This window comes from Ambystoma mexicanum, chromosome 5q (genome assembly GCF_040938575.1).
Source record: "Ambystoma mexicanum isolate Mex_15411 chromosome 5q, UKY_AmexF1_1, whole genome shotgun sequence".
NCBI lineage: Eukaryota > Metazoa > Chordata > Amphibia > Caudata > Ambystomatidae > Ambystoma > Ambystoma mexicanum.
The window spans coordinates 1,140,318,531-1,140,330,978 of record NC_090933.1 but is presented as its reverse complement, the minus strand read 5'-3'; the positions used below and the strand labels follow the sequence as shown (position 1 = coordinate 1,140,330,978).

The 12,448-nt window shown below is 45.6% G+C and overlaps 1 protein-coding gene across 1 annotated transcript in view; it reads right to left on the bottom strand.

Moving 5' to 3' along the window:
- TG (thyroglobulin) overlaps window positions 1-12,448 on the bottom strand; it is a 1,030,738-nt gene that overhangs the window by 892,750 nt on the left and 125,540 nt on the right. Inside the window, exons 13-14 of the mRNA XM_069622147.1 lie at window positions 7,372-7,449; window positions 5,205-5,317 (exon numbers count right to left, since the gene is read on the bottom strand). Coding sequence (XP_069478248.1) covers window positions 5,205-5,317; window positions 7,372-7,449 — 191 coding nt within the window. The remainder of the gene's footprint in view (window positions 1-5,204; window positions 5,318-7,371; window positions 7,450-12,448) is intronic.

Here is a 12,448-nt window from a genome sequence, read left to right as displayed (position 1 = left end):
AAGCACAACAAAGCTTTTCTTTTCTGTGATGAAAAGTGTAGGCGGTGTGGGGTGCAGCGCCTGTTGCTTTGCCCCAGAGTCCATGTCTGCTCCGTTGGCTTCCCATCCTAAAATGGCCTCCCAGGTGTGTCAGGTGGGCAACGGAGAGTGGCATTACAGGTGTAGAATTGGGAAGAGAACACAGTCCCGGTATAGATGAAACTATTGTCATGTCTTCCTTCTATCACTACTTTGGTCATTTGCTATATGTCTTTGTATGTCTCTTATTGTTGGTGAATGGAAGCTTCCAGGTCCGAGTCCGGATGCAAAATAAAGAAAACTTGAGCTGGGTATATTTAATGCAGCAGGTGTGAGAGAGTGAGCTCATTATGGTATCATTGTTTACCCTGAGATTGAAAGAGGCGCAGCTTGGCACCTTTCCTGAGTGTTGAGAATCCAGTGGCGAAGCAGGACTGAGTGTAGCAGGGACACTGGCTGGTTCACTGTAGCCGACAACCCCTCCTCCTCCTTCCGGTTTTGCAAAGTTATTTATGCAGATAAGTGGGTGAGGTACAAACGGGAACACACCATATTCTGGATTTCTTTTTGGAAAGAGACCCTGTCCTCCCATCATTCTGTCACTGGTTAATTGAATAGACTCCCCTAGTTAAACATTTCGAATCTAGCGGACAGCACCAATACACAGGAGTTATTTTGACATAAACAGCCAAAAGCTTGGAGACAAAGCAACTCTTTTGAACAATGCAAAGACCTCCTAAGCCCACTGCTGGAGTGAGGCATCTCCTCTTAGCTCTGGACATCCATGGGTGGGTTATATTGGAGAATCTTGACCTCCTAACCAAAAGACAAGCCATTGCCTATGGCTGGGATATTCCACAAACAGAAAACTGTGTGCACCTCTGCGTGCCGGATCTCGCAATGGCCAAGCCTGGTCAGTGAAGTTCTCAAGCTGCTGTGGTCAGAGTCATAGGGTCATATGTTAAGTCACGCGGGGGCGTGGGGGGAGAGGTACCTATTCCTGATGCTGGTGTGGTCCTCTACCACTTAACACAAAGGGACAGGGGAGAAGATGTCCGCTGACACCTTTTATGACAATAGCTATTGTCACAAAGCAGCATTTGTGCTGTGGGATTCATCTGCAAAACATTTAGAGCCAGTGACCAAGAAGACCCTCCATTGAAGCCGGGCAATGGGCTGACCCTACATTCATATGGCCAGGGCCGGCCTTAGGGCAGGGCGGGCCGGCAACCACCCGGAGTGCCATGCCCCCCAGGGTGCCATTAGCCCCCTGCCACGCCAGCTCGGGGGAGTCTTTCCAGGGCTCCACCAAGCTGCCGTAGTGGGAGAAGGCACACTTTTGCTATTAAATGCGCGGGACACATTTAATAACAATAGGGTGCACCCTATTCACTGTCGGAGTGCGGTGGTTTGCATTGGAATAGGAAGTTCATGCACTAGTATGAGCGTCCTATTCTAATGATTAGCTCCGTGCCAGGCGCCCGAGCTAGGAGGTTGAAAAATAATGTGGCGCATCCTGCTCCCCGCCTCCCACCTCACCGAGCCCATTGTTGGGGCACACCAATTCGCCCAGGGCACTGCTGCCACTAAGGCCGGCCCTGCATATGTCTGTGGTAATGGAAGAGTACAAACGTCTGTGCTCAAGAGATCATTGACAGACAAGTTTCCAGGTGGGCTGCACCAAAATCACCTGCCATCCGAAATCGGGAACTCCTGAAAACTGGTTTATTTCACAAGAAAAATGGCACACATTTTGAAAAAACCTTTCATTAAAAATCTGCAAAAGTTTAAGCTCATGTCACCAATAAAGACCCTTGAAAATTCACCACTGACCAATAATCCTTTGTGTTCGAATGATTGCAGGTGGTCTCATTACTCCATTCTGTGGTTAAATCCCGCAAACATATTCCGGCCTTTTTGCATTTTGTGTAAGGCTCATCTTGAATGTATTCGACTTGGTTACTTTACAACTTCCTCAACGCTAAGCCTACATTTGGCCCTGGGTCACAAGTTAGCTATATCACCCCCACCCCTCCACCAGAGCTGATTGGCAGACACGGCTGGTGATGGCCTACTACAATGAGGTGAAATTAGGCTTGAGCATAACGAGGCTCTCGACAAATGCTTAGAGCGGATACCCACTTTATCCACCTCCGAACATGGGAGTGGTAGGTATTTGCATCTATGGACTTTCAAGTAGGGTGGTAATAGTTTTTCTTTTCAAGGCAATTGATGCCATGCCTACTGCGCATACAGACTTTTTCTAAAAAGAATTACAAACATGGCCGCCAGAGAAAATAGTAAAGAGAATAAGTCCCTTTATTATTTCCATGGTAGCCATGACAGGCACGGCCAGCAATGTCAGCCCTGGGTTCAACTGGGAAGCCCTCCCATGACTCCTCCTCTCCTCTATCCTCCGAGGAGTAGGACTGGGTCTCAGATGTGTCTCTTCTCCGTATTCTCTTTTCCTTTGTGATCTTCTTCTTCTTGTCGTGTAGGTAAGGACGAGCTCCACCGGAGGCCATCTTGACAGGATATGAATTCCTGACCAAAGGGAACCCCGGGAAGCCAGCCTCAAGGAGCAGGGAAAAAGCTTCTAGGCACCAAAGAAACCTGCGGTATACTTGTCTCTGGTGAAAATTGAGGATGGTACATGCAATGACAAAAATAGGATGCCCCAAGGGACTATGAAAGGAAGAATGAGGAGTAATCTCCAAAAGGAAAGGAGGCGAAATATAAGCCAGATCAGTGCGGGCGAAAGAGGTTATCCAGAATGCCAGAGCAGCTACAGAGGGTGCAGAGGCACAGAACAGAACAAGAAAGGAAAGATCCGGAGAGCGGAACAGTCCGATAAGTGAAAGTAAACAGAGGTGGAACACAGGGCAGCGGCAAGCCGATGAAAGTACAGGTAAGGCGTACCAGTAGAGAGGCAGTACCAGCCGAGCCGAAAACTCGGATGAATCCAGAGAGAGCGAACAGAGCCAAGGGAAGTTTAGAGATCTAACGGAGCAAAGAGAGAACTAGAAAACAAAGAGGACTGAGAGTCTGCAGAAGGCAGAAAAGTGGAACAAAACTGCGAGGAGCGGTGTACCAGGTAAAACGAGGTTCGACGCACTGAACAGGAAGCACGGCTGGTAGTTATGGAAATGCCGTGTGAGACCGCGGCCATGATAGTAGGAGACTAGATTGCTAAAGCTGCTTACTGTTGTCCTCGCCTCGTATCACATCCATCAGGGTTTCCGATGCATTTTCCATTGTTGCCACAATCGCCAAGGCTGCCGTATGACAAGCAATCAGGTAAGTGAGGCAGAGAGGGGCCCGGGTGTGGGGCAGTGGGAGGAACTCTGCGGGAGGGCATCCAGAGAGAGGTCACAAGGAGTAGTAATGTGGTGAGCGGAGGAAAAATGACAGACACCCGTGAGAGCGGCACAGGGGGCAGCAGAGAACATACAAGTTACTGGGAGATACTAGCTGAATTCTGGGCCACCAGATTGGCCAGTGCCTTTACTCAAATGGCGCAAGTACATTCTGATTGGTACCTCGCTACAGATATTTGTCTGGACAATGTCTCTGTTGCCAACAACCGAGCCTCTTGTGTGTTTGATTGCTTGTTAATTACAGATGCCCTTGCTTCATTGCATGGTAGAAAAATACATGATTGGTATTTTACAATGTATCCATCTTCCCATACAGTATTATGTTTGCTTTTTGAATAGATTACTTGCACTGGCCCCCATTCACTCACATGTCTTGTGAAGAGAAGCTTTGCTGTGCGCCAATTACAGAAAGCTCGGTCCTCGCTGATTTGAAGAACGTTTTGTGTTTTTTCATTGATGCTTCGTTTTGGTGGGGGTTTCTTGCCCACGGTCAGACTGGTGCATAAAATTGGACCAGGGACCAATGATAAAGTGCCCACATTTGCTATGAGCACTTTAGTTGTGTTGCTTTGTTGGCAGACCCTTTAAACAGCATCTAAGGGTGAGATTTCGACAAACTGTGTTGCAAATTGTACATTTTAAAGAATATGTGTTCAGTAAGAACTTTGTACTTTTATGGTCATTTATCGGCTCAATTTGGACTAGATGCTGACGCACGGTCGGAGGATCTCTATGCAGGCGGGATGCCCAGATGCATTGACTACATTTTTAGAAATTGTTCTAGAGAGATTGATAATTGCTTAAATGAAGATGGAAGGAGTTTTCTTCTCTAAGATAATTGGTAAAAGTTTGTAATAAACTGTAAACCTTAATAATATATATATTTTTTTAAATACTATTTACAGCGTGAAGTAGCTCAGATTCGCCCAGTTTGGCCAAAAAAAAGCGGCCAACACTAGCCTGCCCTTACAAGTCCTCCCTTTACGTGAATATCATCGATAATCAACACATACTCCCTGATTAATAACTGCTCATGCACTTATAATTGCATTTCTGGATATCTTATGGATTTCCCAGGGCCCCTTTATATGTGTACATAATGGTGTCCAGTCATTGATTCGAATTACAATAGTTTAAAGTCAAGTCAAGGACCAAAAAAAAAGGTTGAATGCCTTTTGTAAAATGTATTTTTATTTTTTGGCTTCCCTATAGGAAAAAAAAGTGTTTTTTACACCAAAGACAGGGGTTTGGGGGGACACCCCCCAAAAAAAAACATTCAACCTTTTTTTTCAGTCCTTTTGACTCGAAACTATTGCATCCGAATCATTTGCAGTCGACCCTTTCACCTCCAACCGTACATAATCGCAACTCGGGTTGGTCATGGATGATAAGGGCGAGGGAAAGAATGGTATCCAGTGATGTTACCGAAAACAAAAAAACAAATGAAATTTTTACCTAAACTTAATTGCAGAAAAAATACAGAATTTTTATTAAATATATATATGAGGGGTGGGGTAATGGATTAAAAAGGGTGCAGAGCAAATTAGGGTGGGGTTATAATCATTGTAAAACAAGGGGCTTTGGGCCACCCCCCCATAAAAAAAATCAAAATAAAATTGGTATTTTTTTTGGCGTTTAAGTGTCGGTAAAAATGTTTTCGATAAAACAATTTTCATTAACAACACATGGCACAAGAGAGAATATCTGCAGGTTTTGGGTGATACGTGTAATATAATAAGAGCGTGTGATATCGACCTCGAGCTTGATAAAGGGAGACACACATCCGTTATAAAATGCCTGTAAAATCACCTCAAGGCACGTTGGGGTGATCAGCTCACGTGCTGTATCCGGGGGCGTTAACGCACTCATTTTCCAGCTGGAAGTTAAGGCATTGGACCGTAAAAGTTGACAAGACGTCTTACCTATAAGACATAAATGCCAATCAAGGTTAATTGTTTGCTGAGGAAAAGGGATGAAAAACAACAATTTTAGTAGGTAGTTAGAAACATAGCAGATTGCCATCCAGACATACCCCGTAAAACCTTCCCAGGAGTTTACCATGGTCTGGTACATTCAGCTGAAACCACTCCCATTTTTGCTTCAGTATTCCTAGGAGCAGTTTAGGAACTAGATTTCCAAGTCTTATTTTTCTGGGAACTTTCTTTATACTGGGAAATCTCTCGCTCAAGGTGTGCAGCATATGATGTGTACTTAACCACCCAGCTGCAGCAGGAATTCCTGTCTAAGTGCCCACTCCCGACCCCCTTATTAGCGGCAGACGCTTGGAGGTGGAGGCCAGGACATGTGGAAAGCGGAGGACGTGGATCTCCGTGTCTTCCACGACTAAGCGGTTAAGTGTACTATGTCTAAGAAGATAAAAAAAAGACCTGTCCCTATCGCACAACTCTGTGACAACCAACCCAAATATATCCTAGCCATAATAAAGATCAAACCCAATACTATTGCCCAGTGTTGCAGGTTATTGCTTTATGATCTAGTGCTGACAGGAAAAGCAGATTACGAGAGGTTTTTAGGCACCTATTTACTATAAAAGAAAAATGCTCACTATCATACCCGTATGCTATAGAACAATGCAACCCCATTAAGTACGTTTTCAGAACATCACAAGACACCTTGGAGGTCAGTGCCTGTATAAAGCAGCGGATCAGAGGCCTCAGCCGTTGTTGGCACAGTACACCTTGGTGACCGATAATATCCTCAACAAGCAGTTGGGGGTGAATTTTTTGTACAAGTCCCAAATGCCTCAGATCCATATTGGGGGTCATTACGAATGTGTAGGTCCCAGTCGCACTGTACCGGCAGCCATTTCCGGACTGCCACAATACAACCCTGTGGGTAGAGGGCCGTTGCGCCGGCAGGTCAGACCTGCCAGGTGCGAAGGCACCCACCCCCACAGGTTTTCACAGAAGCACCAGCACCATTAGCAACGGTGCCGGTGCTTCCGTGGTTCCCACTCGCATTGTGTCCTATGGGGCAAATGGAATTGGAGTGTAACATTTTCCGGCGCCTGACCTCCCGATCCGCCGGTGTTTGTAATGTCCCGTGGTCAATGGGAAGTCAGGTACCGAAGCATCGGCAGGGTTACCACCGGACTCGTAATGAGGCCCATTGTGTATATATTTTGATTTCTCAGGATTGTTGGCCATTCCAATGTTGTAGATTTAGTTTACTTTAGACGGGTTCCTAGTCATCCAGGTTTGGGCCAGTCAAATCAATTTCTAATAGGCCATGTCTGAACAACTCTATAATCAGCAGGTTTTCGAAGTTCGTGCAAGTACCACGAAAGTGGTACGCATGCGGGCAGTGGCTTGCATGCGTATATCAAAACGTCATTTAGCTTAACATCTGTAAATTGTTAATGCTGCAATTGAAACTATGGGGGTCATTACAAGGTTGGTGGTAGGGGTTTAACAGGGCCGTTAGAGCTGCCGGCCATGTTAAACCTCTACCACTGCATTACGAGGTTTGCTGACGGGACCCGGTAAGGGCGTCTGGTTTTAACGGGCCCGTTGTTAGCACCCTCCCCATTCCCATTGAGCCCTATGGGGGCTCAAATGGGAATGGGGAGGTACCGGGTCCAGGTTCCTTAAATGAGAAATTACCGGGTCCTTGGGTTGGAGTGGCCCGGTAATTCCTCATTTAAGGAACCCGGACCCGATACCCAGTAAGGGGGTAGACATGCCGTTAATAGCGGCATGGCTACCTCCAACCTTGTAATGACCCCCTATGCACATTAGACAATAATGTAATAATATCACGTTTTTTCTATAGTGCTTTAATGCAATTATCCTCCTGCTTCCAAGCACAGTAACAATTTGCATTAGTACCCATTTTAATGCTACTCAATTTGTCGTCATCAGCGGGGTGATAGGCTGAGTTGAATGCAACATGGCAGGCAGGTGCTGAAAGCACCATGTGATCATGTGATGCGAAAGTAGAATAAAAGGAAACTTACACTGCGGGAGGCGGGATGAACGTGTGCGCAGAGAACCAGCGATGTACCGTCCCTTCTCATTGACACACCAGCAGTGGCCTTGGCAAGAAGACAAAAACAGGATTCAGCAAATTGCTTCAATTAGACACCCTCAATGCTAGCCTGATACTATATAGATTATTGAGGGACCCTAGGCAGTGTGATTCTCAAGCTAATGTGGACATTGGAGAGGGAATCGGCGACCACCCTCCACGGCCTTATGGTATAATATGCCAGCTAGGCAAGCAGATGGCCAGTGTGCACCTCAGAGTCATGTATTATCATGGATCTGCTATTCCCTCAATTGAAGGAATTGGAATTAGGGTTGCTAAGCACAGCATTGACACCACACTTCCAATCAAGCTATTGCCCTCGCTTACCAAACTGCAGAGCCAACATCGCCATGCACAGTTTGCAGTCAATAATGCCAAAAAGGGATAGGGGAGGGGCCCATTTTAAGGTACCACCAGTTCCTGCCTGTGCCGGTTTTCTCTCTAGCAACAGGAGGAACATCTTGACACATATTCACTCAGGTTTGCTACGTTTTGCTAAACAATAAAATGCCACCTTCTTCCGCAATACAGGACACACAATAGAAAGAAAATTGGCGAATTCTGATACATTCTAATAGTAACCAAACACCCTGTAAAAACATTTGCATTCTCTCATTGATAGTAACGTGGCCTGTACATTCAGACTAACACAGTAGAAGCCTACTAGGACTGCTTGCACCAAAAGGGACAGCTCAGTTGGCTTCCTGGGTGGGGCTGCTGTGGACCTCATGGATAAATGAACACAGAGATGAAAAGAGCCTGAGCTTCGCACTGGCACAAAACAGAAGAATTACTCCAAAAGGGAGTGGAGAAAATCCACAATAGATTTCATGACGAAACAAGCAATGGACGGAGGATGGCATATGAAAGAAAAAGTCAAAAGTGCATAAGAAAACCAATTCATTCTACATAGCTATCCATGACATGAAACGTGGATCAGTAAAGGAGTTATATGTTAAATTAAGATATTCAGATGATGTAGTGATTAGCAATAAGGTATTAAATAAATAAGCATATCAAAGTTGTGACTGTCAGAGCAATGTTGAGAATGAGTACTACATCCTGAGGAATGTTCCTAAGCAATGTTAGAGAACAGAAACATGTTGGGATGCATAGTGAAATACAACTTGAGATAAAAAAAAAGCATAGTTGGTATGCCAGGTGCCCGCAACCTATGGCTCTCATGATCACTCACCATTGACTATAGTGGCTCAGGTTGATGGAATTTCGAGTTAAAAATATCTGGAAAGCCAAATGTTGCAGACCGCTGCTGTATGAAATACTGAATAAAGACTAATTCAGAAAGAGTCCTGAATTTGAGATTAATCGCTATAAACACAGTTAGTGAGCACATTCATACCGTTTCGAATGGAAGTTGTACAGGAAAAATGTAATTAATTGGTTGTATTACTGTTAGTTGTGTATGAATATATTAGCATCTAATTGAGCATCTACTGCGAAAGTAAAAGAAAACAAAAGGACTGTATTTATTAAAAAAAGAAAGACAAACTATATTCAGTTTAGCACAGGGAAGCATTTCATCCAACATATGCTGAATCACAAAAGGGGCGTGGCCTATATGTGAACTGTGACATGTAGTTAGGGTCACCTGACACCCAGATAATAGCCGGCATCATCTCATTTGTGAAGAGTCTGTCTGTGCAGACAGGAAGTATCAGGCAGGAGAGAAGACCAGAGATGCTCAGGTAGAGGAAGGGGAGCGTCACGTTCAAAGTCGGATTGAGCCGTGAGGACTTAATGGGGCCGCATGCAGTGTGCCCACATGATCGTGGGACATGTGTGGATGTTTGGGAGCATTGATTATGGATCTACCTATTTCTCATGCAGGAGGATTCCGCTAAGAACAGCACCATCATGAATGGGCGTTATACCCCCGGGAAGTCGGCAGCAACTCCTAGCTGGCACAGTAATTACCTTTACGCATTCTTGGCATATGGGCCCGGGATTTAATGCAAATGAGGGCCGGGGCGTGTGGGTGAGGCATGCAAGGGCGTTTGGCATTATTTCTTTTTTGCCGTGCACCAGCTCCAGGTGTTGTGATCAGCGATGACATTATGGGGATTCACCACACTCATGAGCCAGAGAAGGATTCACCAGTGCAGTGAATCCATTCTGTCCCTGTGGGGTGTGGATTCTGATGAGGATTCCCTGTGAATCGCCCAAACAGATGATTGTCCAGAGTGTCAAGGAATTCCTTGGGGAAGTTTGCATCCTTTCCCACAAACTGTAGTGCCTGGATTTCCTTAGGTGGTCTCCTTACCATGTGTCCTGTGGTGCCCCACAGAGCTCATAACCTCTGCCCTTTCTTTTCCATAAATATCACAAATCACATCATGGCCTACTTCCTACCTTGGACTTGGGGTGCCATTGCTATGCTTACGACATTCAACTTCGTTTCAAGCTTACTAACAACCATTCCTTAGATAACAGGCAATTCACACCAGCACTAACTACCAATAAGATCGCAATGGATGTAATCTGGTTTAGCCTAAATAGTACGAAAACTAAGGTCATCATTGTTTCTTGAGTATCTAAGACTAAGAAGCGAAGCGCTCAGCCCCGCCCCCTTTTCAATTGATACCACCCCACACCAATTCTGACTAAGATAGAAGCCATTGGAGTATTCTTAAATTCTCTACAGAATAGGTCTAAGCATGTGAACTATTTCACGTGTGAACTATAGGACTACCTTTAACCATTCTATCCTCCTTGACCGACTCCACTCCCTAGGAAACCGAGGCTCTGCACTCAAATGGATTGCCTCATTCCTCAACAACAGGAAACAAATCACTTTCCTCTCCACTTTTCTCTCAACAGCTCGAACCGTGAACACTGGAGTACCACAGGGCGCCTGCCTCTCTGCTCTCTCCTTCAACCTCTATCTGAAAACTCTACAAGGGATTATCCACGTGCACAACCTCACCTGCTACAACTACTCTGACGATACCCAAATTATCCTGAGAATTCCCAAAACAAGCTTCAACCCACGACCCGACCTTGAAGTTTGCCTCAGAGACATTGACCGATGGATGAAAATAAACCACCTCCGTCTGAACCCAGATAAAACTGAGATCATGGTTTGCGGCAACACAGTCCTTCTCCCACAACCACTCCCATGGCCCTCTTCCCTTGGCACCCCCTCCTGCTACCGAAATAGTAAAAAATCTTGGCTGAACTGTTGACTCAGGCTTACCCCTGTCCCATCAGAGGAATAATGTATCAAAATCCTGTCACTGGCTCCTAATACGCATTTTCCCTTAACTGGCCTACCGCAACAGACTCGCTGCTATTATGTCCACTGTTTTCTCGAGACTGGACTATGCCAACTCCTTATATCTGGGTACACCGGCATACCAACTTAAACTCCAATAGCCCAAAACGCTGCCGCCACAGGGATGCACTGGGACACAGGGATCATGCTCTCTGCACCCTTCACTGGTTCCCTGTAGGCTGAAGGGCCACTTTCAAAATCCTATGCATTACCCACTGAGCAGTGAACAAGACCAGCCCAACATACCTACAAGAGAAGATTACACCCTACTACCTATCAATCACCCTATGGTCAAGAACTGCCCTCTAACTAGTGATTCCAGCCTCCAATTCAACCAGGATTGGAGGGTCCGCCTACTCAACCTTGGCTCCAACTCTGTGGAACTCACTCCCTCCTCACATTCGGCACACCCAAGACTACATGGGCTTCCGTAAAGCTCTAAAACCCTGGCTTTTTCCGTAAACTATGATTAGGACCGTTTAAGGCCACCGAAACTCACCAAAATTATGGAATCATGAGTTCAATTACTTTAAATTGGAAAGTAATTAAAGCCGGCCAACAATTGTTCCTTGGGATACCAAGGGAATGAACCACAGAAACCAACCAACAAGCCATCAAGGCGGAGTTAGAAACTGTGAGGCAACAGCTAGCAGCCTTAGTGTCCTGCAGGCTCTAGGATATGGATCTGCTGACTATATGCTTCCTGATACTACTAAACAGGCCTAGCAGCCTCTTGTGCCATCAAATTGATCATACCCATTCACTCCCTACCTTGCCTGACTACTTACCTAAAATACAAACCCACCCAAGGCACTAAAACAACCGGGCTCCACAATACCTCTGTCTAGCCTGTTCTTTAACACCACTGCCTCTGTAGGACTAGGTTGCTGTGAGATATATCCTGACTTATAACCAGTATCCTGCCAAGACCTACCCTGTAACCCACCATAAATCACAACCAGGGACCCAGAAAATGGGCTCCCTGACATATAGTGCTGAGCCTAAGAATAATGACCCTCTGACCATGCAAATCATAACTTACTCTGGTCCAGCCTGTGAATCTACCTTACAGTACCGGTACCACAAAATATTGGGACGATCACTGCCAGCTCATCCAGACCCAGAAAGTAACCAGGACCAGTGGGCTCCTAAGAGTAATTCATCCAGTCCTGACACTCACCTCTCCTACCACTATGCTCACTGTCCACTTTACACCAACAAACAATAGAGCGCAGCTATCCCCTTCAATCAATTTCAGCCTAGCTGCACACATACAAACAATTCTCCATGAACACCTCAACAACCTGTTAGAACGCAGCTATACCCCACGAGATAAATTGGCCTAGCTGCAGACATAAACGTCCTACACAGGCCTAATGCCACCAGAATGCAGTCTCGGAGACAAACCACCAGAGTGCACACATTCGACTGATCTTTCACTACCACCACACCTAGTTTTAGGATGCAGCCACCATAACGCAAATCACACTGGCTGTACACATATTGAGTGCACCGAAGCACTGTATTCTAACCTACTCTCCTGGACTACAGTCCCCAAGGGCATTCAACCCACAAGCGCTTTGAGATCAAAACAATGATATATAGGGCGCTATATAAATGCCAAATAACATAACATAACTACCTCCACAACCTACAATATCTGTTTATTTTAGAAACTGAGACCTTTCCTACTGGTATCAGCACCGCGTCAGGG